Here is a 25,817-nt window from a genome sequence, read left to right on the forward strand (position 1 = left end):
ACTTTCCCCTGAAACAAAAAAGAATAATTTTCTGTGCAGTCAATTTGTTCTTCTGACTTATTTTACAGCTTCAGATCTGGCTCCTCAGATTAGGTAGAAACAGAGATTTGGGGATCAGCAGGATCACCCCTTTTGGTGGTAGCCTGCAGTTATTACCAGATAAAATTACAACGTGAAGCCACACTTTCAATCTTGAATTCTTTCTTTTATCCCCAGTGTTGATTTGGAGAGCTGTTAACATGTAACTTTGAGTGCTTTCATTTATTTAAATAGCTACATTGACTGACATTAATGGGAGACTTGATCGTTCTTCTTTTGGTAAAGTTGTTACAGCACTTCTTGTTTTTCAGCCTCTGGAATGTGAAAGACTAATTTTGTCAATATATGCTTAGTGGTTTACTTATGGCTAAATTTATTGAAAATATAGCATGTATAAATATTAATAAATTATGTATATTTGATTATTTTAAGATTTCGTATGTTCAGATTAGGCACAAGTGACTTCACATACTTTTCAAAATATAAAACTAAAGCACTGAGAAGCAAAACCTTTGATATTCAACTATATTAGAATTATAGTTGTTGGGATAAAAATATCAGCGGTTTGTTACCAAACTATTTCATCCTACAATTTTAATTTTGGTTTTTTGTACTTTGACAGTTTGCTCTTGGTAGCTGGGGGGACAGTTCTAAAAATCTGTGATTTTGGTACAGCCTGTGATATTCAAACACACATGACCAACAATAAGGGAAGTGCTGCTTGGATGGCACCTGAAGTTTTTGAAGGTAACAATCATTTACAGTGTCAATATTATGTGTTATTTCTAGAGATGCAGCTGTGAATGAATTTGATGTAGGAAGAAGAGCATCATGTAATCTTACTTTATTTCAATCAGTGTACTGAAGTTTGAGGTAACAGCTGAAAGAGTCTTGGCAGAGGTCTGGATCTAAAAACCTCTATGATTGTATATTGCCAAATAATTATGCAGAGTTCCAAAGAGCAGCACTGAATTGACTCTTATCATGTTAGTATTAGTTAATTACACGAAGATGTGGAACCTTTGTGTCATTGCTGAGATTTACATACGAAGTACCTTTAGACAGCTGCTGTTTCTTACTTTATAAGCAAGTAAAACACAGCCAGAGGGCTATTTCCCTGGGACTGTGCTGTTTCCAAGATTCTTAAGTCATTTCAAACTCTTCTGACATTTAAATACACTGTCATTACTTTCACTCCCTATTCTGATCAGCTTTTATCTTTAGAATTTCCCTGTTAGTGTCTCTAAATTGAACATAATTGCCATCATTTTCATTCCCCCACTTTCTTGTAACTCCATCTTTGTCTGCTTTTTGTGTAATCTAGAGGTTTGATATACTTCCTCTTTCCTACATACTGAGGAACTTGCTGTTAAAAGTTAATTTAGATAAGTAGGAAAACAAGCTGTTTCTTGGAGTGTAGCTGGGGAAGACTCATGACACTTCATAATTGGATATAATTGCTGCATGACTATCAGAGAAATAATCCTGTCAATATTAGATTGCAAATTAAACACCTTTCAGCCAGTCAGTACCTTAAATTCCCATTGCAATTAGCAGAGTGGACTGGAGAAGTCAAATTCCTGCTTTAGGAAGCAAGCATCCTGGCTTTGATGGATTTGGCAAGTGCCTGTGTGCAGCAGTGGTTTCCCAGATTCTGGATCCAAGTGGCTTCTTTTCTTTTACTGTCCTTATTCCAGAGAGCAGCAAATTATATATGTCCATATACGTTTTTAGGAGGTGTCTTCTCCCGAGCACCACCTTTGGAGCTTTTGTTTTGAAGGTATCTTTTTTTCTTCTGCATATTGCTTAGAGGACACACCCAAGGGTGATCTGTTTCATTCTGGTGCCTAAAAAATTTCCATTATGTCACTTTATATTGAGGCACCTACTTTATTTCTTTAACTCTAGCTAGGAATGCGTCTTTCATTGACATTAAATTGCTTACATTTTAAAAAAAAAAGTTTACTATTAAATGAAATCATAAGAAATATTTTTTTCTTTTAGAAATAATAAATTGGACAATCATGTTAAAGCTAGGGTTTTTTGAGTGAAAAATCTTAATCTAAACCAGATTTTGAAATAAGCAAATTTTAGTAGGGATTTACAGTGCATATACTAATTCCTCTGGTGTATGAATTCAGCAAGGCAGAACAAAGAAATCTCGTATTGCAAATTTGTTGTTGGACAGCAGCAGAAGCCTTTAGTTTACAGTTGGTTTTATGTACTTTTGTCTGAAAGCATTTACTGATAATGATACAAAGCTTTTATACAAGTATCAAGGAAAGAAAGGAATCTAGTAGCTTCTATGATGCAGCATATCAAGTTAGTCTTGAAACACTCATTAAACTACTAAAACTATCATGTCAAATGTCAAAATTGTTAACAAATTATTTGCTTATGTTACTGCATCAGAATTCAACAATGGAATAAATACTGATATTGTTTTAGTACTGTTCTAGTACTAACGCTTTTAGGTGAGAACAATAAAGGCACAAGAAGTATCTGTTATAGATGGCAGAGTGCTCATTGAAGTAATTGCCCTAATATTAAGATTTTACCTCCATTTTAAATATTAGGGCACTTAAAGCCTTGTACAAATCAAACAGTCTAACTGAAAACAATATAATTTAGATCAGCATAAAGTGAAAGAGAGCGAGTGCTCTAATCTCAGAACTCCCTTTAGAAGGAACTACTTTAAAATTGGTTTGGGATAATTGCATAAATCAAAGAATGATGTGTCTATCTGTTATCTTACCTTGGTCTGGTACATAATGAAACAACACAGAATACTCTCTCATTTCTTGTGGACTCTCAGTTTTCAAAATTAGTTCAAGACTTCTTAGCCACAAAATAGAATTTCCTTGCTCAAACAGGAGAATAACACTACTTGCCTGTCATAGGCTGTGTGTCACAGAAGTGCTGTGGCTGCACAGATGAGAGGGACTGTTTTGCTTCTCTTAGAAATCTGCCATTGTTAACAGATACCTTTTTTTGTTCCAGCACCTTTGGAAAAAAGCTGACTGATAAAGCTGACCTTGCTATTCCCCTTCAATAACTTTTAAACACATTAGTCACATTCAGCTACTTCGATACAGGTGTAAAGAGTTTTAGAGATGCCACGTTCTTAGAGTTTTGTAAAATCAGTAGCTGGGGGAAGTCCAAATTAGTGCCTTCACTTAGAGAGGTCTTGTGGTTCATTGTGCAGCCTGTCTCTCCTGTCTGCCTTGCAAACTTACTGGTCACAGAATCATAGAATCATTAAGGTTCGAAAAGACCTCTAGGATCATCAAGTCCAACCGTCAACCCAACACCACCCACCATGCCTCCTAAATCATGCCCTGAAGTCCCATGTCTACAGGTTCTTTGAACATCTCCAGGGATGGTGACTCCACCACCTCTCTGGGCAGCCTGTTCCAGTGCCTGACCACTCTTTCAATAAAGAAAATTTTCCTAATACGCAATCTAAATCACCACTGGCACAACCTGAGGCCATTTCCTCCTGTCCTATCACTAGTGACTTAGGACAAGAGACCAACACCCACCTCGCTACAACCTCCTTTCAAGTAGTTGTAGAGAGCGATAAGGTCTCCCCTCAGCCTCCTCTTCTCCAGGCTGAACACCACCAGTTCCCTCAGCTGTTCCTCAGAAGACTTGCTTTCCAGACCCTGTCAGCAGCTTTGTTGCCCTTCTCTGGACATGCTTCAGCACCTCAATGTCCTTCTTGTAGTGAGGGACCCAAAATGGAACACAGTACCCAAGTTGTGGCCTCACCAGTGCCCAGTACAGGGGCACGATCACCTCCCTGCTCCTGCTGGCCACGCTATTCCTGATACAAGCCAGGATGCTGTTGGCCGTCTTGGCCACCTGGGCACACTGCTGGCTCATGTTCAGCCAGCTGTCAACCAACAACCCCAGGTCCTTTTCCTCCAGTCAGCTCTCCAGCCACTCGTCCCCAAGCCTGTAGCGTTGCATGGGGTTGTTGTGACCAAAGTGCAAGCACTTGGCCTTGTTAAATTTCATGCGGTTGACCTCGGCCCATTGATCCAGCCTGTCCAGATCCCTCTGTAGAGCCTTCTTACCCTTGAGCAGATCAACACTCCCACCCAATTGGTCTGCAAGAGCTGGCCCGAGAACATGCTTCTTTCCTCGCACAGTTTGTCAGAGGTATGGGGGCAGGGGAGGATTGCTCATAGGTAATGTGGAGCCCGTTGCAACTGGCTGCTATGTGATGGGTATCCATGTGAAAGTAGGCTGCTTTAATTCCACTGCTTATGAAATGTTTTGTCTCAGTGATGCTTTCTGATTACATATTAAGAAAAACATCTCTTGGACACTTGATGCCAATTTTTTTCCTTTTTTGAAGACAGACAAGCAAATCTCTATAATTTTATTCACACATTTGTTATGTCATTAGCCATTCATGTTCGGTTTTAGTATTTGCATGAGTTACAGCTACAGAGCATACATTCTTTGCAGTTTCTCAACATTTTAATTCATTATTCTATATCACCTAAATGTCTTCTGCACCTATAACAGGAGTCTTTGAAATATTGAACTTATGGTGAAAGAACTTTAATTCAGCAGTGATATGATGAAAGAATCATAAACAGGGAGGAAATAAGATGGTGAGGAATTGAGGAATCTGCTGATTTGTTACTTACTAGTTCTTACTAGTTCTGCTGAAGACCTGTAATCAGTAAAGAGCAATGGATATGACAGAGATGTTATTGGCTGGCATATTGTGACTAACATGGAACAAGTGAGTTGAAGAAGAATATTTAGAGGATGCAAGCATAGTCAGTTAAATCCTGAAGGCAAGAGATGTTTGAAACCTAATAAATTGCATTTTATATTATGTAAGAAAACTGACGCATTTTATCATTTCAGGGTGAGTCCAAGTGGAAAGGATTGATTTCCAGAGAGAGGCATTCTTAATGATCCTACTGTCAAATTATTTCAGACTTAAGTTAACGTGAATCAGCCAGCTTTAGAAAACTGTTTTTTCTCAGCAAAATAAATGTGAAGTGAAAGGACACATATAGAGCTATTTATCAGCTCAAACTGTACTTCTTTTTAATGTGTTATATAGAAAAGAGACAAATTGTATTGATGGCTTTCTTCCAGGTAGCAATTACAGTGAAAAATGTGATGTTTTCAGTTGGGGTATTATTCTCTGGGAGGTAATCACCCGTAGGAAACCTTTTGATGAGATTGGTGGTCCAGCTTTCCGCATAATGTGGGCAGTTCATAATGGTGAGTTGAAAATACTTTATTGCATTTGAAGTTGTGTATTTGACCTATAAATTTGCTGAACAGTTTTAACTGGGCAGCTTTAAATTACTCGTTTTTCCATTTATACTTCATTAAATATGCATTTTTGTCATAAAGGCTTAATAGACACTCCTACTATAGTGTCAGTGTGGGTTTTGTGTTATTTGACTGATTCAGTGCTTGCACTTCCTGCTACATTTAACTGGCATATGAACAAACACAGGAAAAGAGCCATGTTCTTTTTGTTATGACGCTCCATTTTTAAAAGTGATCTGAATCCTATACTACAAAAAAACCTCCCCAACCCCTCTGACTGGATGAATTGATGATTTTATTAGCCAGGTTGGGGGGTTTTGGGGGTTGTGTTTTTGTTTGGTTGTTTTGTTTTTTTTTTTTATTGGGCGTCTACAGTAAACGTGTGAGTTTAACTTGACCTATTTTTAGAAATGCTAGAAACTGTCCAACTCCTGCAGGACCATTAGGTATTAAAAATGGTACTTTGTTTTTTTTTTTGTTGTTGGGTTTTATTGGTTTTGTTTTGGGTTTTTGTTGTTTTGCTTTTGGGTTTGGGATTTTGGGGTTGGTTTTTTTTTGTTCTCTTGTTTGAATTGTTTTACCCTTATATCTAGGTACCTGCAGTCATGGAGCAGGACTCTACTGTGCTAGGTACTATACAGAACAGATTCTCAGGAGCTTAGAATACAAACAGGAGACAATGGTTGGATTCAAATGGACAAAAGAAAGCAGTGGTACAACATTGGTCAGAATAATAGACTGCAGTATCTTCATGCTAGTGTTGTAACTTTTTTAACAGTGTGTTTTTAGGTACCATGCCAAAGCAGAGTTTTAAGAAGAATAAAATAATGATAGTGAAGTAGTTCAGTGAATGTCTGCAAAGAGTTTCTGCCATTTGTGAAAGACAACATCAAAGAAAGCACGAACTTGTTTGGAAGATGTAATTAACAAACAAGCAATGAAGGCCGGTACTCTGCCTGGGTGTCATTGCTTCAGTACTAAATGATAGAAGCTTAAGGTGAGCACAGGCATCCTATTTGATGAAGAAGAGAAAGGGGCAGACAGTGATAGGATGGATGAGCATAACATTCATAATAATGCACAAAGATAGATGTTTGCAAATGGCATTTTGAATGAAGAAAGACTCCATTTCAGTTTTTCAAGGACATGAGTCGTTGAGACTAGGAGTGATGAGTGCCTTGCATAAAAGCATTAACTGTAAAAGTAAGTGTAAATGTAATAGTCAGGAATCAGAAACCTTTGGTAAGGTGCGGAAGTATCTTTTAGCGGACGACAAATTCCCTACCTGTCCCTACTTTTGCTTTAAAAACTTCTCATTTTCCCCCCCTTCTTCCCCTCCTTTTCTCCCCCTTCTTAGGAAGAAAGTGTTAGTGCACTTCATCTCACTTAAAACTATTGTGGCACTTGTTACAGTTGTATTGTATTACTTGTTACAGTTAATATATTTTTAAATACTTGCTGTTTTCTATGCAAAATGTCACTACATCTGGTGTATTAAACACAACTTGATGTCCATTAATTGTACTCATTGTTGAAACAGTAAAAAGAGTAGAAACTTGAAGCAAAAAACAGCTGAACAGTTATACAACAGTTGAAGTAAAATATATAATAAAAACTGTGTATAGCCTGTGAAAAAGTCTACTGAAATTGGTACTTCCAGTTCTCAATAATTTTTCAGGAATTTCTTAAGAGCAAAATCAGCCCTCAAAAGTACTTTTTTTTCTTTTTTTTTTAATTTTTTTTCTTCTTGTGAGTACAGCATTAGGAAACAAATGTATGTAGTGCAAAGGAACTTTTTTGGTCAGTTTTTTGTTCGTAAGGGAGAGAATTAAGTACAGGCCAGTTCTTTCAGACTACAATTAACTATATGTTTTCCTGTATCTATTTAGCAAAATACCGGAGCAGGATCAGTCGCTGTCAGTCGTCTTGTAGTCTGTTTAACAAATTAAGGGTTTTTTCTAATTTCAATTATAGGTACTCGGCCACCACTGATCAAAAACTTACCTAAACCAATTGAGAGTTTAATGACCCGTTGTTGGTCCAAGGATCCCTCACAACGACCATCCATGGAGGAAATCGTTAAAATAATGACACACTTGATGCGGGTATAAAAATTTATTTTAGTATCTTAGTCATTTCTTAACCTGTTAGGTTGGGAAATTGAATAATAAAAGGTACACATTTTATCACACTAAAGCTTGGCTTACATGTTTTCTTTCTCCTTCTCTCTCTTTTTGATAGAAATTGTCAAATTATTATAGTAGAGAAGGGAAATAATTCCTCTCCTTATGGGAGAGGTATACAAACTCATAACAGATTTGGGGAAATTATTAAGAATAGTCACAGATGTCTTTTAATGTATTAGTAAAATAATTGCATTTATTGCTTTTCTAAATAAATTATTATAAACATAACATATAATTTATATTTAGAAATTATGTAATGAGGTACTATTTAAATATTTTTTAAAAAATTGTTAATTACTTTTTTATCAAGTCATTGGTGTTTTTTCACAGTACTTTCCAGGAGCTGATGAACCTCTGCAGTATCCTTGCCAGTATTCAGATGAAGGCCAAAGCAACTCCGCCACCAGTACAGGTACACTTGTATAAATAAGAGGAAAGAACAGCAACATGAAATGATGCAAATGAATTATAAAGCACATTCTCATACTGATTTTGAGTTCAAACTGGGAAAGGTAGCCTTTCCAAAATCTTAAGCATTGCAGGAATCTATTTGTTTCTTAAGACCTCATACCACATTGTATTTAGTGTTCTCAGCCAAATGGTTTTGCTGAAGTGTACCTTTAATGGAAAACAAGCATATAATAAAAGCTGTCTCCAAATGTCCAGGTTTAAGGTATCTTCCTTTTTTCCCCCATGAAGGTTGCTAGCAATTGACATTCTTTCGGTTATATGTAATGTTTAGGAGCTGGCATATTAAAATAATTTTCCTATTGAAAGCTACACCTGCTTTCAGTTATGATCTCCACAATTTAAATTTGTGGTTGCTTTATATTAAGATGCAGTAAATACAGTAATTTAAATTAAGTGCAGGGAAATCACTAGAAGGGTGAATGGAACAAAAGGTGGGCTAGGCTCTCAGGTGTCTTGCCCTCAGAGAAATCCTTTTAATAATAGAAAATAAAGATTATTTGGTCTTCAAATTTTTTAGAGTACAGTTTTCCCACTTCAATTGTTTTTAATCTTAGGTGTCTTCACCTTCCTCTGCTTGGTTGGTCTGTTTTCTATCTCCAGACAAATTGCTGTTACTTCAGATAAAGTTTCCTTGGCTACTTTGCAACTTAGTGACCTGTATATTACAAAATCTTTTCAGTTGAGGCATTGTACTGACTGTACTAGGTGTTCATGACCCCTCAACACTTATTTTTAAGATACAATTTATCACTTTGTAAATATATGTTCTCTGTCATTTTTCAGATATTTGTACTCTTCTATGTTTAATGATGGCCTTTGTCATTAACTGTGAATGAGGTTGCTGGTTGTATCGTTAATGTAAATCTACCCCACCAATTTAGCAGCAAGCTAAAGATTGACTTCAGAATGTCATCATAGTACTTAGTCATGTATTCTTTTTCACTCCTTTTGCTTTTTACATTAATGAATCTGTTACAATCTTGCAGCTTGCCTTTCATTAAAAGTTTTCAAAAGTGTTGCTTTAAAGCAAAGTTAGGCTTCTGAGAATGCTCAGGTGAGGAGATGTACTTTCATATTTTTAGTGGAAATTCTCAGATGTTTTTCCTTGTTATTTATTTCTAGGTTCGTTCATGGACATCACTTCTACAAATACAAGTAACAAGAGTGATGCTAACATGGAACCAAGTGACTTCCAAGGAGCTTCTACCAACGACACTATTAAACGTTTAGAGTCAAAATTGGCACAGCAAATGAAAAACACGGCCAAGCAGCCGGTAAGCTAATATATGCAATTTTGAACCGTAATAATGAAGTTGACAAAGACAAAAGTGTTGTAACTGCTATGAAACATTAGTGTCTTCTTCCAAAAATATTACAAAATTGGAGCCAGTTAGTTATAGGAAAAGAACATGAAAGGGGATGGGAAAATATCGAGTGATTTGAGAAAGGTAAACTGGAAGTATCTAATAAGATCTCCAATGCAATAAAAAAAATAGTTCATTTTATTCAAAGAGATTCATTAGATTTTCAAAAAATATATTTGAAAAATCACTGCCTTAATTTAGAACCAAAATATTAGTATGACACGAAAGGATTAAACATTTATGTGAATTTTGAAAATACTATGTTTTATTTCAAGTAGGATGAAAAAATACAAAGATTCTCTTGTGACAATATTGGCCTAGCTCTGCTAAATTTTTATCTTCATAAAGTTAGATTCTTTTGAAAGTTGCAGATGTTTGGTTCTTATATGCCAACAATAGATGAATTATTACCATTTATTGAATTAACAAATTTTAAATCTTGTCACTTTTAAAACGCACATTATAGGAATATATTTTAAACTACAAACTGTGCATATCATGGATAGGCTTTTGCAGGAAAGTTTTTTCTTTTTAAAAATGTGACTGTTGAAACAGGGTGATCCTGGCCGTTTGAGTTTACCCCCATCTCGTGGGAGCAGTGTGGAGAGCCTGTCAGATGTTCGCGCGCGACCACAGTCAGCCCTTGTTTCAGGAGAAGCCAAAAGGATGAGTGCTGACATGTCTGAAATAGAAGCAAGAATAGCTTCCATCACAGGTAAAATTAAAGGATGTTGGGGGGATAGACTAAGGAATTGGAAGGAAGGAAAGGAGCAAGGAAGATGTAAAACATGCATAGTCTCACAGAAGGTTAATACCATTAGCCATATGAAAATACTTCTACCTTTTCATGTCGTCTTCATTGTCCTTTATTACTTGTGGGGAAAATGGCTTCATTCATGGTTGTACACTCCACAAGGCTGAGTATTTTAATTGGGTGCTTTTAAGGTTGCGGAAGAGGTTACTTTTGTTGGATTAGACTTTGACCTTTTTAAAAAAAATCATTATGAGACTTCTAAATATCAGTGCATTTCGAATAGGACTTTCTCCTTTGTATCTGAAATAATGTTATTCCACCTCTGCTAGCATAATTATTCCTAAACCAGCATTTCTTTCAAGGTTATTCCTATAATATTTTTAAATTAAGGGTGGGTTTAAAGTTCAGCATGTTCCCAAATAAGTTTTAAAATCCACTTTGACAGATTTTAGAAAGAGAAACATAGTTAGATTTTATTCATCAGATTAAGAAAGCATTGGTATCTTGAAGCATTGGTATCTTTTGTTTAAAACAAACAAACAAAAAAAAAACTACAGGTGTTTTGCCAGGTTTGCTTCAGGCAGCTATAAACTGTTGTGTCTAAACATTGAATCCTTGAGTGAATTGGAATTTATGTGTAAGTATAAATATATAATTTTATGGTGAAAGCAATCTATATTCTTCCCGGAAGAGCAAATTAATAAAAACGCGTATACCCGGCAAACACTTTCTTGTCTTTTTTCTTCATCAAAGATATTGTTCATTAATCTGTGCAAACTTCAGGTTTTAAGTTTCGTATGTGAAATTTGGTTTTGTTACGGTATATAACCACAGTTTTTAAATAATCAGACAAAATTACTTTTGTTAGTCCAGGATTATTTAGCTGCTCTGGTATTTTTCTACCAATCTGAAAATTAGGGTAATCAGGTAGCTGTAATTAATAAGGAAATATGTATCACATTTTGGCTTTCTTGTGCACCATGACTATTTCTTTTTGTTCTTCATTGTATTATGATTACTCCAGGATTTTGTTTTACTAAATACTGAAGTTACTCATGAAACAGTATTTATCTTGCCCTAAACACTTTTTACTTTTATGTTCTTATTTTAAAGCCTCATTCCAAGACTTGTCTTTTGTATTGTTAGTCTTTGACTGAATGATTGTGTAGCACATCTCACCCTAAATATCTCTAAAGGTTTCCTAACACAGAAGGCTACTGTGTACTTACCTGATAATAATAACATGCTACTTCTATTTTAAAATACGTCAGGACTCACTTTGGTCACTGACACCCTAAAGCCAATATAAGTTTTTGATATTAGTGGAGATAACCTGGCCCTCCTTTGTGTGAGTTCTTAATTTTCCTGGTTTGTCTTCCTTAAGTACATTGCTCTGAATAGTAACTATTGTTTCAGAATATTCTAAGATTTTTTTTTGTTACGACTGTAGGGTTTCTTTTTTTTTTGAACCAAAAGTATATATTGAATATAATAGTTAGTTTTTTGGGTTTTTTAATTAAATCGCTTCAGTCAGTAGTGGACTACTAGAAGTGAGGTCAAAACTGTCTGACTGTAACGTTTTCAAAAAGAGCTGAAACAGCACTGTATAGGTTTTGCTTTGTTTTTTAATTTTGTTAACTGTGTGACAGAAATAACATGCTGTGAACCTGAAAAAAACTTTTGTGGCTGCGTAAAAATTGGGCTGTTGTTAAGAGTAAATCAGGTCAAGAATTGTTTAGTCTTGTTCCATCTATTGCTAGGTTAAGTGTAAGGGTAAATCATACAGTGCACATCACTATTACTTACTAAGTCTGAGATGGATATGCTGCAGTGTTCTACCTTTGGGAGATGTATTCAGACTTTTCTCTGAATGGGAACTATTTATCTCAAACTACACAAGTGGTAAAATAAAAATTAAAGATGTATGATTAGATTTTATTCCAAAGTATATAATGTTTCTTGAACATCATTCAAAAGTGAAAAGGTTTGTAGTGATATCCAATTTGCAAAACAAAAAATCTCCACTAATAGGACAGAAGAACGGAAGGCAGGAATGATTGTCCAATGTAATAAGTGTGAGCATTTTTTCAGAGACACATGAGATTTCCTTTAGAAGGAGGCGATTTAAAGAAACAGAAGTACCGAACTATTACTCTTGTTTATAAAATAGTTTGTACCCAACACTAAAGAGAAAATGTTGTATAAGTTCAGGCAATCAAGAATTTATTCTGAGTATGCAGGTGATCTGAAATAATTTAATTTGTTCTGTTTGGATAATTACATTTGGTTTTCCCTTCCTTGTTGCCATGCTGCTTTCTGTGTTTGACTTTTGTGTTGCTAACTATAACTAATTACACGGTGTTGTAATGACGGCTAGTTCTGCATTTTTTGCTTTTTAACAGTTGCTTTACTATGTGTAAGCATGAGTGGAAGGCAATGCAGGTTATTCTGCATGACACATTTTTGCATGAACTATAGTTTAACCAAGTTTACGAAAAATGCAATATTAGGAATTTAATAATTTTGCTATTGCCATTTTAGTGTTTTGCATGTGTATTGTATATGTATTTTTTCAGCCTATTCCAAGCCTAAACGAGGCCACCGTAAAACTGCTTCATTTGGCAACATTCTGGATGTCCCTGAGATCATCATACCAGGTATCGCAGACCAGGTGAACGGGTCAGTTGGTTAAGATGCCGGAATAATGATCAGACTGCTAAAAATACTTCTTGCTCCAGTTGCTCTATGACAGATCTAGACATTATCCCAATAATTTTTCATAACATCTCTGTAGAGAGGAGCATGATATTTTAGCATAAACTTAACTTCTATCAGTAAAGGATTTGATCTTATAGTTTGAATTTACTTTTATTGATTAAGGATTTTTACCTTTATTATCTTCATGTTAAGAGTCATCTTACAGAGCAAAACTATATATACAGTCTTGTATTGCAATACCTCATTTGGTGGAAATGGACTTAAGTTGAAAAAATCCTGTCTAGGTAATTATCTTGCCCTTTTCTTTGTTGTGTTTGGGCACCCATTTTTAATGTAATTAAATATTAGTAGAACAAAAAACTTAAATACATTATGTACGGAACTTCACATCCATGTGATACTTGCAATTTTTAAATATTAACGCTTAATATATGTAATTATTATATTTGACTACACTTTTCTAGAGCTAAAATGTGTTGCCATGAGGTATTTCTGTTGTGTTTTTTAAGTTAATGCAAACTAAAACTATTAGGATAGGCTTCTGACAGGAAGAAAATCGGTATAATCAGGCACCATAGCTGGTAATTTCAGTTGGGACTTTAATGAATAATCCTCATCTATCCCAAGTCTATATTTAGTTAGCAGCATACCATTTTTCCTTTCCCATTCTTTTTTTGTTGTTGTTTTTGCAATCAAAGTGGATTTCTTTGTTTCATTTCATACTTCTCAAAGCCTAAAAATAAGTATACTCAATCCCAAACTTGATAGGTATACCACTAGCGGTATGCAAGTTGCTTGTAAATGATTCGTCAGAGGCAGGAGATGCAAGTAATAGTATCTACTGCTAATCTAGAGAGCCATGAAAAACCGCGTACCTGCTACTCTAAATTTGTGTCATCTGAGGAAATTTCCTTGTAAATCTTGACATTGTTTGGTATTTTAAAGTTGAATACAAAAGATAACTTTGCACAAAAGTGTCTTTCAAACCAGTTTATTGAAGTTTTACATATTCCAAAGAACAATACCACTACCCATGAGAAGAAAACCTGTTTTCATTGAGGCTAACAAATTGGCAAGAAAGTTTACCAGTGTGGGTTTCCACTGTAACGGTCCTGGCCTGCCGTGACATAAATGAAGTTCAGAGAGAGCAAGGAAAGAAGTGATCTGTCTAGCTTTGCAGTGTCAACATGTGATGAGAGCCTGGTAAATAAGCACTAGAAGCTGACTGAGTGCCTCTTGTCTCTGCACACTATCTGCATGCAACAGCACTGAGGCTTCCAAGAAACCTTGAAACTTAGAGAATAATCAATAAGTCAGTGAAATAAAATGCTGTGGTTTTTTCACAAAATAGATTGTACCAATATGTTGGTTTTACTGATTTAGGCAGAATTCAATCAGATATTCTTCACCTGGACTATTTTAATGGAACTTGACAGGATGAGAATTCCAAGGTGAATTTGGACTAGATACGAGAGAAATAGAAACCTGAAAAAATGAAAGAAGGTATAGGATTGGAGCAAGCATATTAATGAATTTTCTCAAAATTTAGTCTTAAGGTATTTAATCTTAAATAAGCGATAATGAAATTCACTGTAAATGCTTTATCAGAAATGACTGTTCATAAAGAGGAGGATTAGAGCATCACACAGGGTGAATTTTGTTGTGACTGGGGAAAAAATAGAAATAGGGTAAAATCCAGGGTCATTCACTGTGGGTCATACACGAGCAACAATTTATTTTAATAAGATGACATGGGACCATAGCAGATGCATGCAGATTAATCCCAGGTAGTATAAGCCACTAATGTAATGCAGTTGTGAAGAACTGCGAAATCTTAGGGTTCATCTCCAGGAAAGATAAGGAAGCACGAATGGTATTTACAGGCCCTTGTTGAGGTTTAATCAGGAATTCAACATAGTGTTCTGGGCAGCCATACAAAAGAAACATATATGTACTCTGAAATAATAGCAAAAAGAGCTACTAGCATGGTATGGAGAGTACAAAGAATCTGAAAGCATGGCTTAGCCCACAAAATGAAAGCTGAGAAATGAATAATTATTTTCTATAGAAAAATCTGGAGCTAAAGACTAGGAAGAGAGAACTACTTAAGCTAAAAGACAGTATTGGCACTACAGAAAAAAGATATAAATTGTCTGCAAGTAAGTCTGGGCTGTATATGAAAAGTTTTCTGGTTGTCAAAACAGCTTTCCCGTAAGAATCCCAAGGCCAGAAAAAAAAGAGATTAATCGTTACGTGACAGTGATGTCATCATCTGCCCACTAAACTAATTATATTGATCTGTATACTTAAAGCAGTTATTCACAAGCACCTTGCTCAGTTATTCTTCTAAAGACAATATAACATGGCCTGTTTCTCACCTCTCCTTTCCTTACGCTCTCAGCACAAGGCTTTCAGTCCTGGCCTCTTAACATGCTTTTCTCCTTCTAGTTACCCTTCCAAGACCCCCAAACTGGCACGTCCGTCTCAATCCCATCCCGTTACGTTCCTTAGCACTTCTGCCACATACCCAGCTCCTCCGAACTTCCCTGGGCATGTCCGTCGGTGGGGCGAGCAGCCTGCCTCTGTCCTCGGGGCAGCGGCAGTGCTGACCCAGTCTGTGCTGCTGCCTGAAGTTCTGCTGAGCACATGCTAAAGCAGCTGCTTCCCGGAGAGGGGAGGCACCACGCAGGCATGTTACCATGAGTCAGCTGCTTTGGGGCAGGGCTATTTTAGAAGTATGAGTACTGCATCTGCTATCACTGGGGTTTTTCATAACGTGTTGCCTCAGCTGCTTTTCATCCATGAACTGATTATGCTACTGAGGTGGTAAAATACAAATTTTTGCAAGTGGAAGGTAAAATCTTGGCAGAAGTAGAAGCTTTTAATATATAAGTTAGCTCTTCATTCTAAATAGGTTTAAATAAGGGTGAATAGAACGTTCTTTCATTTAATGTGCTATTTTGTGTTACTAGCTTACAGAACTTAAAACTGAAAAATGAATCAACTAGTTCCTTTTTTGTGTAACAGTATGGCAAATGAGTTTTCAGTGGTGGTATCCTGCAACCAGATAGCCAAGTGAAGTATCGGGTTTTTTTTTTTTCCGATTTGTAGTGTATATATTATATATAGTATAGATAATAAGCAACAACTTTTTTTTTACATATACATATACGAAAAATAAAACCCTAGTAAGTACAAAAGAGTTAAGTAGCTATATGTTTAAGGAAACAAAAAAAATCTAAGTATAGTTTGTAATATGATAAATAAAAATAATCTGAACACCTTTTCGATACAACCTAATCAAGTAGCAGTAAATATACCTTCAAATACAGCCTTTTCTTCACGGGCAATGTTCAACATCTCATGCATATAGCATGCATGCATTTGGCTTTGTAATTTTTTCATCTGAAACTGTGCCACGGCATTAAAATTTTTATAGCCTCGACACTGCATAAATAATTGTTTGAGATAGACACATTTTGTTGACTGTCTTTAGAAAGTGAACAGGAATTATAGATGCATCACGTCTCTAATTTTTCCATCTACTTTTAAAACCAGTATAACCCAGAAATCCCACCTTTGTCTCCCCATATCACTTCATTCTTCTCATTCAGATCCATGTTTTAACTTCTTTACAATGTCTTCTAGCACTGCTACATGCACAGATCATCCTGCACTGTGAGAGAGGTTTTGGTCTTGTAGGTGTGTAAGGAAGAGAGAGTACGCAAATAAGAAAGTGTAAAAGGAGACACGAGTATCTGCTAAAGGGCAGGGAGAAGAGTACATAGCTGGTCTGGATACTTGGGGGAGGATTCCAAAGGCTTAAGTTGTACAGTTTGTTTTTGCTGGAATATGTGGGGCAGCACACAGTGGAAGTGTCCTGATCCTTTTGAATTTCATTTTAGGAAAAAAAACCAAACCAAAACACAAAAAACCAGTATGTGAAATGGGTTTTTCTGAGGCCAGGAAGTATCTTTGCGATATTTGATTTTTAATCTTACACTACATCAGGATTTCAGCGGTTTACAGGATTTTATCAAGCTACTGTATATTAACTTCTGTGCATTTACAAATCTCAGTTTTTACAATGCAGAAAAAAATGTTTTAAATGGATGAAGAGGTAAGAACAAGATGAAAGCTGTGAGCAGAAGGCATAGAGAAGTAGCAGTGATCATTTCAAATAAAAATTATATGTTCTGTATTTTTCAATTGAAATTTGTCTTGAATCTGGAGCAATAAGTATTTGTTGATTCGTAGTCTGTTTCTGCTTTGTCTAAGCTATTTGCCAGATGTCTGCAGTAGTTACACTAATTAAAATGGCATTGCCTAGTAGAGCTTGCTCTTCCCTCATGCTACTAACTTGAAGATATTTCATTTAAAAGTGTACATTTATTACAACACAGTAGTTTTGGCCCCTTTTTCTCCCCCCAAGGCATTTTCTTTTCTTTCTTGCACCCCACCCTGATTATTTTAACATTTTGGCAGCCATGTTCTAATATTTCAGCAACACATGTGCTGGGTTCTTTAAATTCACAAATGTTGCTAATCTGAAATGAGAATTTCAGATATTTTTGCAAGCGTGTTTCAGCTGAGCTAATTTTATGACAGTGTTGTTGAATGAAATGTGCACATAATTTTGTATCATTTGTGGGTGGATCGCCCATATCTTGAATATTGAGATGAGCTGTGGCAGCCAAATGAAGTATCCGCAGCACAGAATTCTATTAAGTGTATAATCTTGTTTGTTAAATGATTGGGTAGTGAAAAAGTTCACTGCAAATGAGCAAGTTCAGAAATTTTGATGTAGATTTGTCATTCACACAATCTCTGGTATTGAAGTATTAAACATCATATAGCCCTTGTTTCTTAGGTAAGTATATACTTTCCCTGAATTTCAGAAGCAAAAGATCAAAACCACAGAAAAGTTGCAATTCAGATTCATTTGTAGTCAGAACAAAGAATACATTCCTGTTCTAAATTCCTTATTGATTTTCTTATATGCTTGTTTCTCATAGTACTTTCTGTAAATCTTAGACTATAAAATGTCACGACAAATCGGTAAAGTGACACTGAGAATTTTGTACTGCTGTTTTGTGGTAATGTGTTCCTACATGTAATAGTACCTATATTTAAAAATTTAAAGTATGATACCATTAAATGTATTGATTAATATTAACTAGTCTTACATTTTTGTAATAACTGTTGCAAATCAAAACACCTGTCAGTATAGGCTGTGGAGTCATATGGAAATGATGCTGAATAAGAAGTATCTAAAAGGTTAAAAATGTGATGCCTGTTACACAGGGCTTTGAGTGAGCTGGGTTGGCTGTCGGTGCAGGGTCGCTGGGCGAGGGGCTGCCACGGCTGCAGGACATGTTTCAGATGCTCCCCTCCAGCAGAAAAGTTACGTAATGCAGAGCTGAGAGCAAGAATTTTGAGCATTGTCAGCTGTTACTCAGGACGTTTTTGGTGTTTCCTTTTGGACAGCTGACCAGCTCTCAAGAGGCAATATAAACAATCACCGTAATAAAAATCAAAGTAGCTAGGGAGATGCCGTTGCATAATCTCTTTTTATTTTTAAGGAGACTTTGTTTCCTGGAAATGCCTTTGATTGCGTGTCAGTGTTAAAATTTAAACTGTTTTATGTAGCTGTCACTGGTGGATAATTGCAAACAGGTGGAAGGAGAAGAGGAAAAGATTACAGCATTGTGCTCAGTAGGTTGATGGTGAGATGTGATTTAGCTGAACAGTCCCCTTTTCACACTTCTCAGAGCATGAGAATAGGACATAGTTTTGTTCATATGAAGGAGAAGGGCCAGAAGGAAGTGCTTTTGCTTCTTCATTTTTTGTGAGGGGAGCAGCACACAGGCAGAAATCCTTGCTGTGTTCCTTGAGCACACTAAAGAGCAACAGGTTAAAGCTGGCAGTGTGTTATCTTCGCGGTCTAGCTTTTAGAAATCCCCATAACGTAACGCACTTGAAATAGATGTCGTCATCAGCTCCTGCCCCGAGTATTAAGCCTGACCAAATACATGTGACAGAAGATGGTGGAGTAGGGTGCAGCAGCTATTCATGTGGTAGGAGTGGTTATTGTATTAGGATATACTTTTTGTTGACAGGCCAGCATGTTTTGAGTTAAAATTCTGCAGCTGTCTCTCTCTCCCCCTCTCTCACTTTCTCTCTGTGGATTTGTACAAATTCCAAGCTCCTCTGCAACAGTCGCACCCTTCTATTTTGTTCTGAATAGATTTCACTGGTTTGTTTTTGTTTTGTTTTTTTCCCAGCAGGAAACGGACAGCAGAGGCGCAGATCCATTCAAGATCTTAGTGTTGCTGGAACAGAGTCCAGTCAGGTAATGTTTTTCTCATCTCTTCTTTATCTTTCAGTAAAGTCAACATCGAATCTGTACAGGGAAACTGGTCTGGAAATCTTCACCTTTGATGCTTTCATAGAAACGATGTGGAAGCTTGGCAGACTGTAGTGTCATTTGTATTGCATTTAAATGAGATTCCATGAGGGTAATCTATGAATGAGCTCTAGATGAGAAGTGTTTTCTGTATAGCTCAATAAGCATTTATCATTTTTATGTATACATAGTTTTTGTGTACCACTTAATTTGGCTGAGGGCAGATATTATGCAGGAAAGCCTTTTCACCCCTCTGTGTATAAAAAACAGTAGTAATTACTACTTATGATTGTCTGAAGCAGTTATACATACATTAAGCTCACTTTTTGCATAAAAATAAAAAGCACATGCATCAATATTACAAATGTATCAATCTCTGAACCCTGAATAATAACTTACAGTAGTATCTCTCCATTTCTTGTGAAAGGTTTACAGGAGGGTGCTGTCAAAAAGTTTTGTTTAAAAAAGACTATCTCAATAGGGTATTTTATAACAACATGGCTTCTTATCTGGTATCGTAAGTGCCATGGTAACACAGTGGTGTGCTGCATAAAATTGAAATTAAACTAAGAACAGATTAAACTAAGAACACGTTAAATGAGAAAAGTGCAGCTAATGCTTCATTCAGATGTGTTTATTTTGTGTTTTTAATTGCTTCATTGTCTGTTTCAGTAATTCACGGAGGCTGTTTGGTTGTTAGTGTGAATTGGCAACTTTGAGATCCCTGCTATTCTTTGGATGTGGGAAACTGGAGCTTAGCATATTCATCAGCTTAATCAGGTTTCCATATTAAACAACCTACTGCAGTAATCTAAAATAGGTGGTAGGTTTTGGGGTGTGTAGTTATCAGGGAGATCAACATTTGATCCTTCTTTAATTCCGTGGAGTGTGATAGCCACAGAAAGCTCATCAATCCCCCAGGTATTATTAATAGAATTTACTATGTACATCTACCAGAAAATAACAAATGAGTCTTAAATCCTTTTTAATATCTTCAGAGAAGACAGGTTTATTAGAAAGAAATTAATCTGCAAAATTTAGTAAAGAAATAGATTAGCCTATTCAGTTAATTGTAGAACTAAAATTTTGCAAGACTTGGGGAAAAAAAATTAAGTGACAGTACATCAGTTACGCCAAATTGCACTGATTGATGTACAAATATATCTAATTATAGGATTTTTATTTAAAATTCTTCATTCTGTTCATTTTAATAAATGGTTAATATTTAAAAATATAGGATTTCAGTATTTACTTCATATCTTAATAACTATTATAATAATATTTCCTTGAAAGCTGTTTTACTGCTTGTATGGATGTTCTAGGTAAATTGTCCTTGTGACCAGGAGGATACAGAAAAGGTTTTTTTTCTTAACCTCACCAATTTCTGATCAGGGTCTGTAGAAGTACCAGAATCACATTTTACTTTCTTACTTCTGATACTGTACATTTTGGAAATCTAAGTGGAAGAATTACAATTATATGCTTCTATATCTTGAAGGTTTTGGAAACATTATGATAAAATCTGAAAAACATAATATTTTAACCGGCACGAGAAATGCCCTTTGGAAGAAATTTTTGAACTGTCCATATAAATGAATAATGAATTTTCATCCCCTTTTTGGTGTGAGAGGAGATAGAAAAGTTTGCTGAAACTAATGCTAACTTTTGACATACATATATTTGTATTTTTTTAAAAAAAGATAAAACAGAAAACAAGGAAGGAAGCAAGCACAGTGTAATTATGGCAAAAGACTTAAGATTACCCTTTGTGGGTTTCTGTAGCTCTGGACCTCACTGCCTTGAATTTTTATTAAAAATCTTGAACTTCTATCCATATAAGCAATCTACTAGCCAAAGCAGAAAGACATCTGTGACTAGCGTAGCTCTGGTCAGTTTATCGTATCTCCACATATGCACCGTACCATCTAGAGGTTCTCCTTTCTAATGTGAAAATCCCCTTCCCCCTCCCTCCCTTATTGCCAACTTCCTTCTTGCCCACATTCCATTCTCCTTTACACCCACCCTGCAGCACAGCCTTCAGCGAGCTGCCGTGGCGCTGTGTGCCTCCGCTCCCGCACCCAACCCCTGTAAGCCCCTATCCCACTCAAAGTTGAAGGATTGCCATGGTGCTGCTTTTCTGTTTTTTGTCTTTTTTTTAACTATTTGACTGACACACTGAATCTGATCAGAAAACGTGTTTTTCCTGAAAATTGCCACTGTGTCAATAGAAACTTATTCTGTTGCAACTTTTTTTTTTAATCAGGAAGGTTTTTCCAGTTCAGAACGGAATTTTTGTTAATCATAGAATGCCCTGAGTTGGAAGGGACCCACAAGGATCATCAAGTCCAACTCCTGTCCGTGCACAGAACAACCCCAAAATTCACACCATGTGCCTGAGGGTGTTGTCCAAGCGCTTCTTGAATAGCGTCAGGCTTGGCACCGTGACTGCCTCCCTGGGGAGCCTTTTCCAGTGCTCCACCACCCGCTGGGTGAAGAACCTTTTCCTAATACCCAACCCCAACCTCCCCTGGCACATCTTCCTGCCATTCCCTCGGGTCCTGTCATCGGCCACCAGAGAGAAGAGATCAGCACCTGCCCCTCCTCCTCCCCTTGTGAGGAAGCTGCAGACTGCGATGAGGTCTCCTCTTCTCCAGGCTGAACAAACCAAGTGACTTTAGCTGCTTCTCATACAGTTTCTCCTCTAAACCCTTCACCAGCTTCATGGCCCTTCTTTGGACACTGTCTAGTAGCTTTATATCCTTAATGTACTGTGGCACACAAAACTGCACACAGTACTCAAGGACTGTTAAGGTGGAGGAAAACACTGGACTTGATGATAATAATAAATATACCAAAGTTTGGGGTGATTACCTGAAAGGGTAGACCAAGACTCTTGTCTCCCTGCTTAACTGCTGGTCTGTTTTAAACTCACCTTCTTGTGTGTTTTATGATTGTATGCGTATTTTATTTCAATGTACTGTTAGAATAATTTTTTTGTTGTTTGTATGGCTAATGATTACTATTTTTATGTTGTTGAGACACTAAAGGCATTTTCCGGTATTGCTGTTACTGATGTTATCAACAGCAGACAGTCATAGTGCCTTGCAGATAATTTTACTACTCAACTGACCCTTCTACATCAACAGTTTAATTAAGAAAATATGCTAAGCCAAAGGTTTTCTATCATTGGATCAGCTGTTAGAGTGGTTCAGTGTTGAAAACGTGTTTAAATCCATTTTTTCACAAATTTCTCTAGTGCTTGGTGACTTTGGACTAGACCTTACTCCAAGTGACATGAGCAACACGGATGCAACCCTCTGCACAGTCAAGTGCTACATTTACGTTTGTTTCCATCCATATACTGTGATTCATTTTTCCACATAAATCTTTTTTGCACTGAATTGTTTCTTCTGCCTTTCCATTTCCCTGTACACATGCACTTTAAAACATTGTATTGTGCCTTCTGTCCAGTACTACTGCTCTTGCCGAAACACCTTTGTAACACAGAAACAGATGCGCAGACTCTGACCTGTAGCCATAAATACTTCCAGGGGCTTGAAGGAATACAGTGAAACTGCTATTTACTCTGCATAGAGTCTTTACAGAATTTGATATTATACAGATACTGAGAAATATATTTGGCATAATCACTCAACAATTGCAGGTTGTGGTCAGATGCCTAGTGAGGTATCCATGTCTTTGCCTGTGTATCTTTTATAGAGTTGGTTGTTTTGGCACATCATCCTTCACAGTGCTATCATGATCTAAAAATTACCTCTTCTAAACCTTTTTTTTTTTAATAACTTGTTGGGCCTTCATAACTCTTACAGTTTACTTCAAAGTGGAAAAAAATTCAATATATTAAAGAAAACCATGTACTGTATTGAACAGTTGAGAAGCAAGGTCAGATGTACGTGCCCACATGCATGCAAGCTAAGTGTGATAAATTGGGGGATCTGATATTATACGGATGAATCATTCTGTCAATGAGATTGTGAAATTTGTCACAGATACACATGGTTTTTTATCTCCCCTTTCACAGCAAGATAAAATCCACAGATGAGGAGACAGGGCTAGTAACGATGGTTTCTTTAAATTGGGTTGCTCATTTAAATTAAACTTAAGGGGGGGATTATTCACCAGAGCACACCAGCTTTTCAAAACTGCAAGTCTCTGAGAAATGGAAGCTAAGAAGCTAACAAAGCCATGTGGGTTTGGCCACCTAGCAAAGACAGGCTTACCTGTCAGAGGGGCTGGCGTCCAGGAGGCCTAAAGCATCTCGCTGAACACATGCTCAAACGCTGCCATCTAACAGGTTTTCCCACTCTACTCAGCGCTTGTCAGGTCACACCTGGAGTACTGTGTACAGTTCTGGTCCCCGCTATACAAAAAGGATGTGGGCAGGCTGGAAGGGGTCCGGAGAAGGGCCACCAAGATGATCAAGGGACTGGGAGGCCTGCCATATGAGGATAGGCTGGGAGAACTGGGCTTGTTCAGCCTTGAGAAAAGGAGGCTTAGAGGGGACCTCATCACCATGTACCAGTACTTAAGGGGTAGCTACAAAGAAGATGGAGACTCCCTTGTTACAAGGAGTCACATGGAGAGGGCAAGGGGGAATGGATACAAGTTGCTCTTGGGGAGATCCCAATTGGACGTGAGAGGAAAATTTTTCACATTGAGGATAGTCACCCATTGGAATAATCTCCCCAGGGAAGTGGTTGACTCGGCCACGTTGGACACTTTCAAGAGTCATCTGGACAGAGTGATGGGCCATCTTGTCTAGACTGCGCTCTTCCTAGAAAGGTTGGACTAGATGATCCCTGAGGTCCCTTCCAACCTGTGATTCTGTGATTCAGTTTTGGGAACTTCCCTTGGACCATGCAGTGCTTTTTAGATATTCTTCAGATACAGATCCTTCGTTTCTGTCTCTAGTAATTTTGTCTAAATAACGTTATGAAGGAAATGGAGTTTTTTCTGCTGATGGATCAAAACAATCTAGTACAGCAAGCAATCTAGTACATCATTGAGAAGTTACTGTGAATACTTCTCAGGTGCCCTTTGCTATCACCTGTAGGTACTCAACCAATCTCTTTTGCTTAAAGGACTTAAATGCTGTTAAAAGTGCTTGCTTTGTCTTCTGACCTTTCACATCAGGAGAATGTTTATCATTCATATCTGAAGATACTTGACAGTAAGCTTGGCAACTTAAACCTTGCTTAATGTCAACAAAGACTCCAGTGCAAAAGCTTTTTCAAAATGTCTGATGCCGTCATCCTGATAATATCGTCCATCGGATTATTTTTACAATAGTTTATTGCCCTGTTTCTGGCTACTAACATAAAACACTAAATGGTTAATAAACATTACGGGAGAAATGTAATGCAGTTGAAATAATGGATATTTCAGTGTGTAGAATCTTGTTACTCTTTGGATTGTTACTTGGCTGAAATCCTGGCTTTTAAAAATTAAATTAAGATAGGATATTTGAAAATTAAAGTCAGAAAGAAATACAGGAAATACAGTTTCCAGGTAATTTATATTTGAGTGCTTCTTTTGAAAAATAGGGACAATTTCTTAATCCTTTCATGATAAATATACCATATTCAAAATAGTTGTATTTAATAGCATCTTTTCTTTTTACTTCTCACTGGGGTTTATAGTCTTAAGTCCTTTTTATATCGGTGAGGGGGTTTATGAAATAGAAGAATATTTATTGTAAATAATCTAAAAAAGAAGCTCAGTAGAATAATGAAGTCTGTACTATGTTTTTGTGCTTTGGTAAACAAAAGGATTGGAGGAGTCAAGCTGTGTATAAAGAAACTTCCTACAGAATTTTGTTTTAGTTCTTAATTTGCTTTGTGAAGGAGAATGTATTCATTGTCTAATTGTTTTGCTTTAATTGATTGGTCCTTTTTGCTTAAACACATTTTTGATGTTTTCTGAAGATGAATCACTGAAGAACCATAAGAAAACTGTAGCTTAATACACCACAGTCTAGTGCAGTTACTAAGCTGCATTCCTTTAGTTGAATGTAGTTCCATTCATTGATTAAACATTGGAAACAAACTATTCCTCCATATGTTATGGAGCTGGTAGTTTTCACTGAATGGTGGTGTGAAAATCACTAGACATAGTGTCATGCCTTTATATAAAGGTCTTGAACTGCTCAGCACTGCTTTTTGTTATGCTGAATAGCCAAATTATATCAATTTCTTTTTATATAGTAAAGGTGGAGTAGAAATGGCAATGAAATTATCCCTGCACTACATGTAAAGTTTATCAAACTATCTGGAGGGCTTTCAGGGTAAAAGCTTGAGGAGGAGGGTATTTAGGTATCTTTTTAATGATGTTTTTTTAAATGAACCCTTAAAAAAGTCTTCTGTTAACTTCTCTTGTCATTTTATTTTGTTTTATCATTTCAGGAGAGTAGAAACAGCAGTAGATCATCTAGTCCTAGTGTGAGAATGATCACTACCTCGGGACCAACCTCTGAAAAGCCAACTCGTAATCCATGGACACCTGATGATTCAGGTAATCCTTTGTTCACTAGTTAACTTTTTGCCTGTGAAAAT

At 36.6% G+C, this 25,817-nt stretch overlaps 1 protein-coding gene across 6 annotated transcripts in view; it reads left to right on the forward strand.

The window, feature by feature from the left end:
• MAP3K7 (mitogen-activated protein kinase kinase kinase 7) overlaps positions 1-25,817 on the forward strand; it is a 52,252-nt gene that overhangs the window by 17,936 nt on the left and 8,499 nt on the right. For 2 of the 6 annotated variants that reach the window (XM_064447615.1, XM_064447619.1), the window contains 9 exons: positions 662-786; positions 5,164-5,292; positions 7,321-7,451; positions 7,863-7,944; positions 9,126-9,277; positions 9,923-10,082; positions 12,698-12,778; positions 19,124-19,191; positions 25,668-25,776. In XM_064447615.1, coding sequence (XP_064303685.1) covers positions 662-786; positions 5,164-5,292; positions 7,321-7,451; positions 7,863-7,944; positions 9,126-9,277; positions 9,923-10,082; positions 12,698-12,778; positions 19,124-19,191; positions 25,668-25,776 — 1,037 coding nt within the window. Of the gene's footprint in view, positions 1-661; positions 787-5,163; positions 5,293-6,184; positions 6,344-7,320; positions 7,452-7,862; positions 7,945-9,125; positions 9,278-9,922; positions 10,083-12,697; positions 12,779-19,123; positions 19,192-25,667; positions 25,777-25,817 lie in introns of those variants that run through there. The other 4 variants (XM_064447616.1, XM_064447617.1, XM_064447618.1 and 1 more) reach the window with 4 other exon arrangements.

This window comes from Phalacrocorax carbo, chromosome 3, assembly GCF_963921805.1.
Source record: "Phalacrocorax carbo chromosome 3, bPhaCar2.1, whole genome shotgun sequence".
NCBI classification, from domain to species: Eukaryota; Metazoa; Chordata; class Aves; order Suliformes; family Phalacrocoracidae; genus Phalacrocorax; species Phalacrocorax carbo.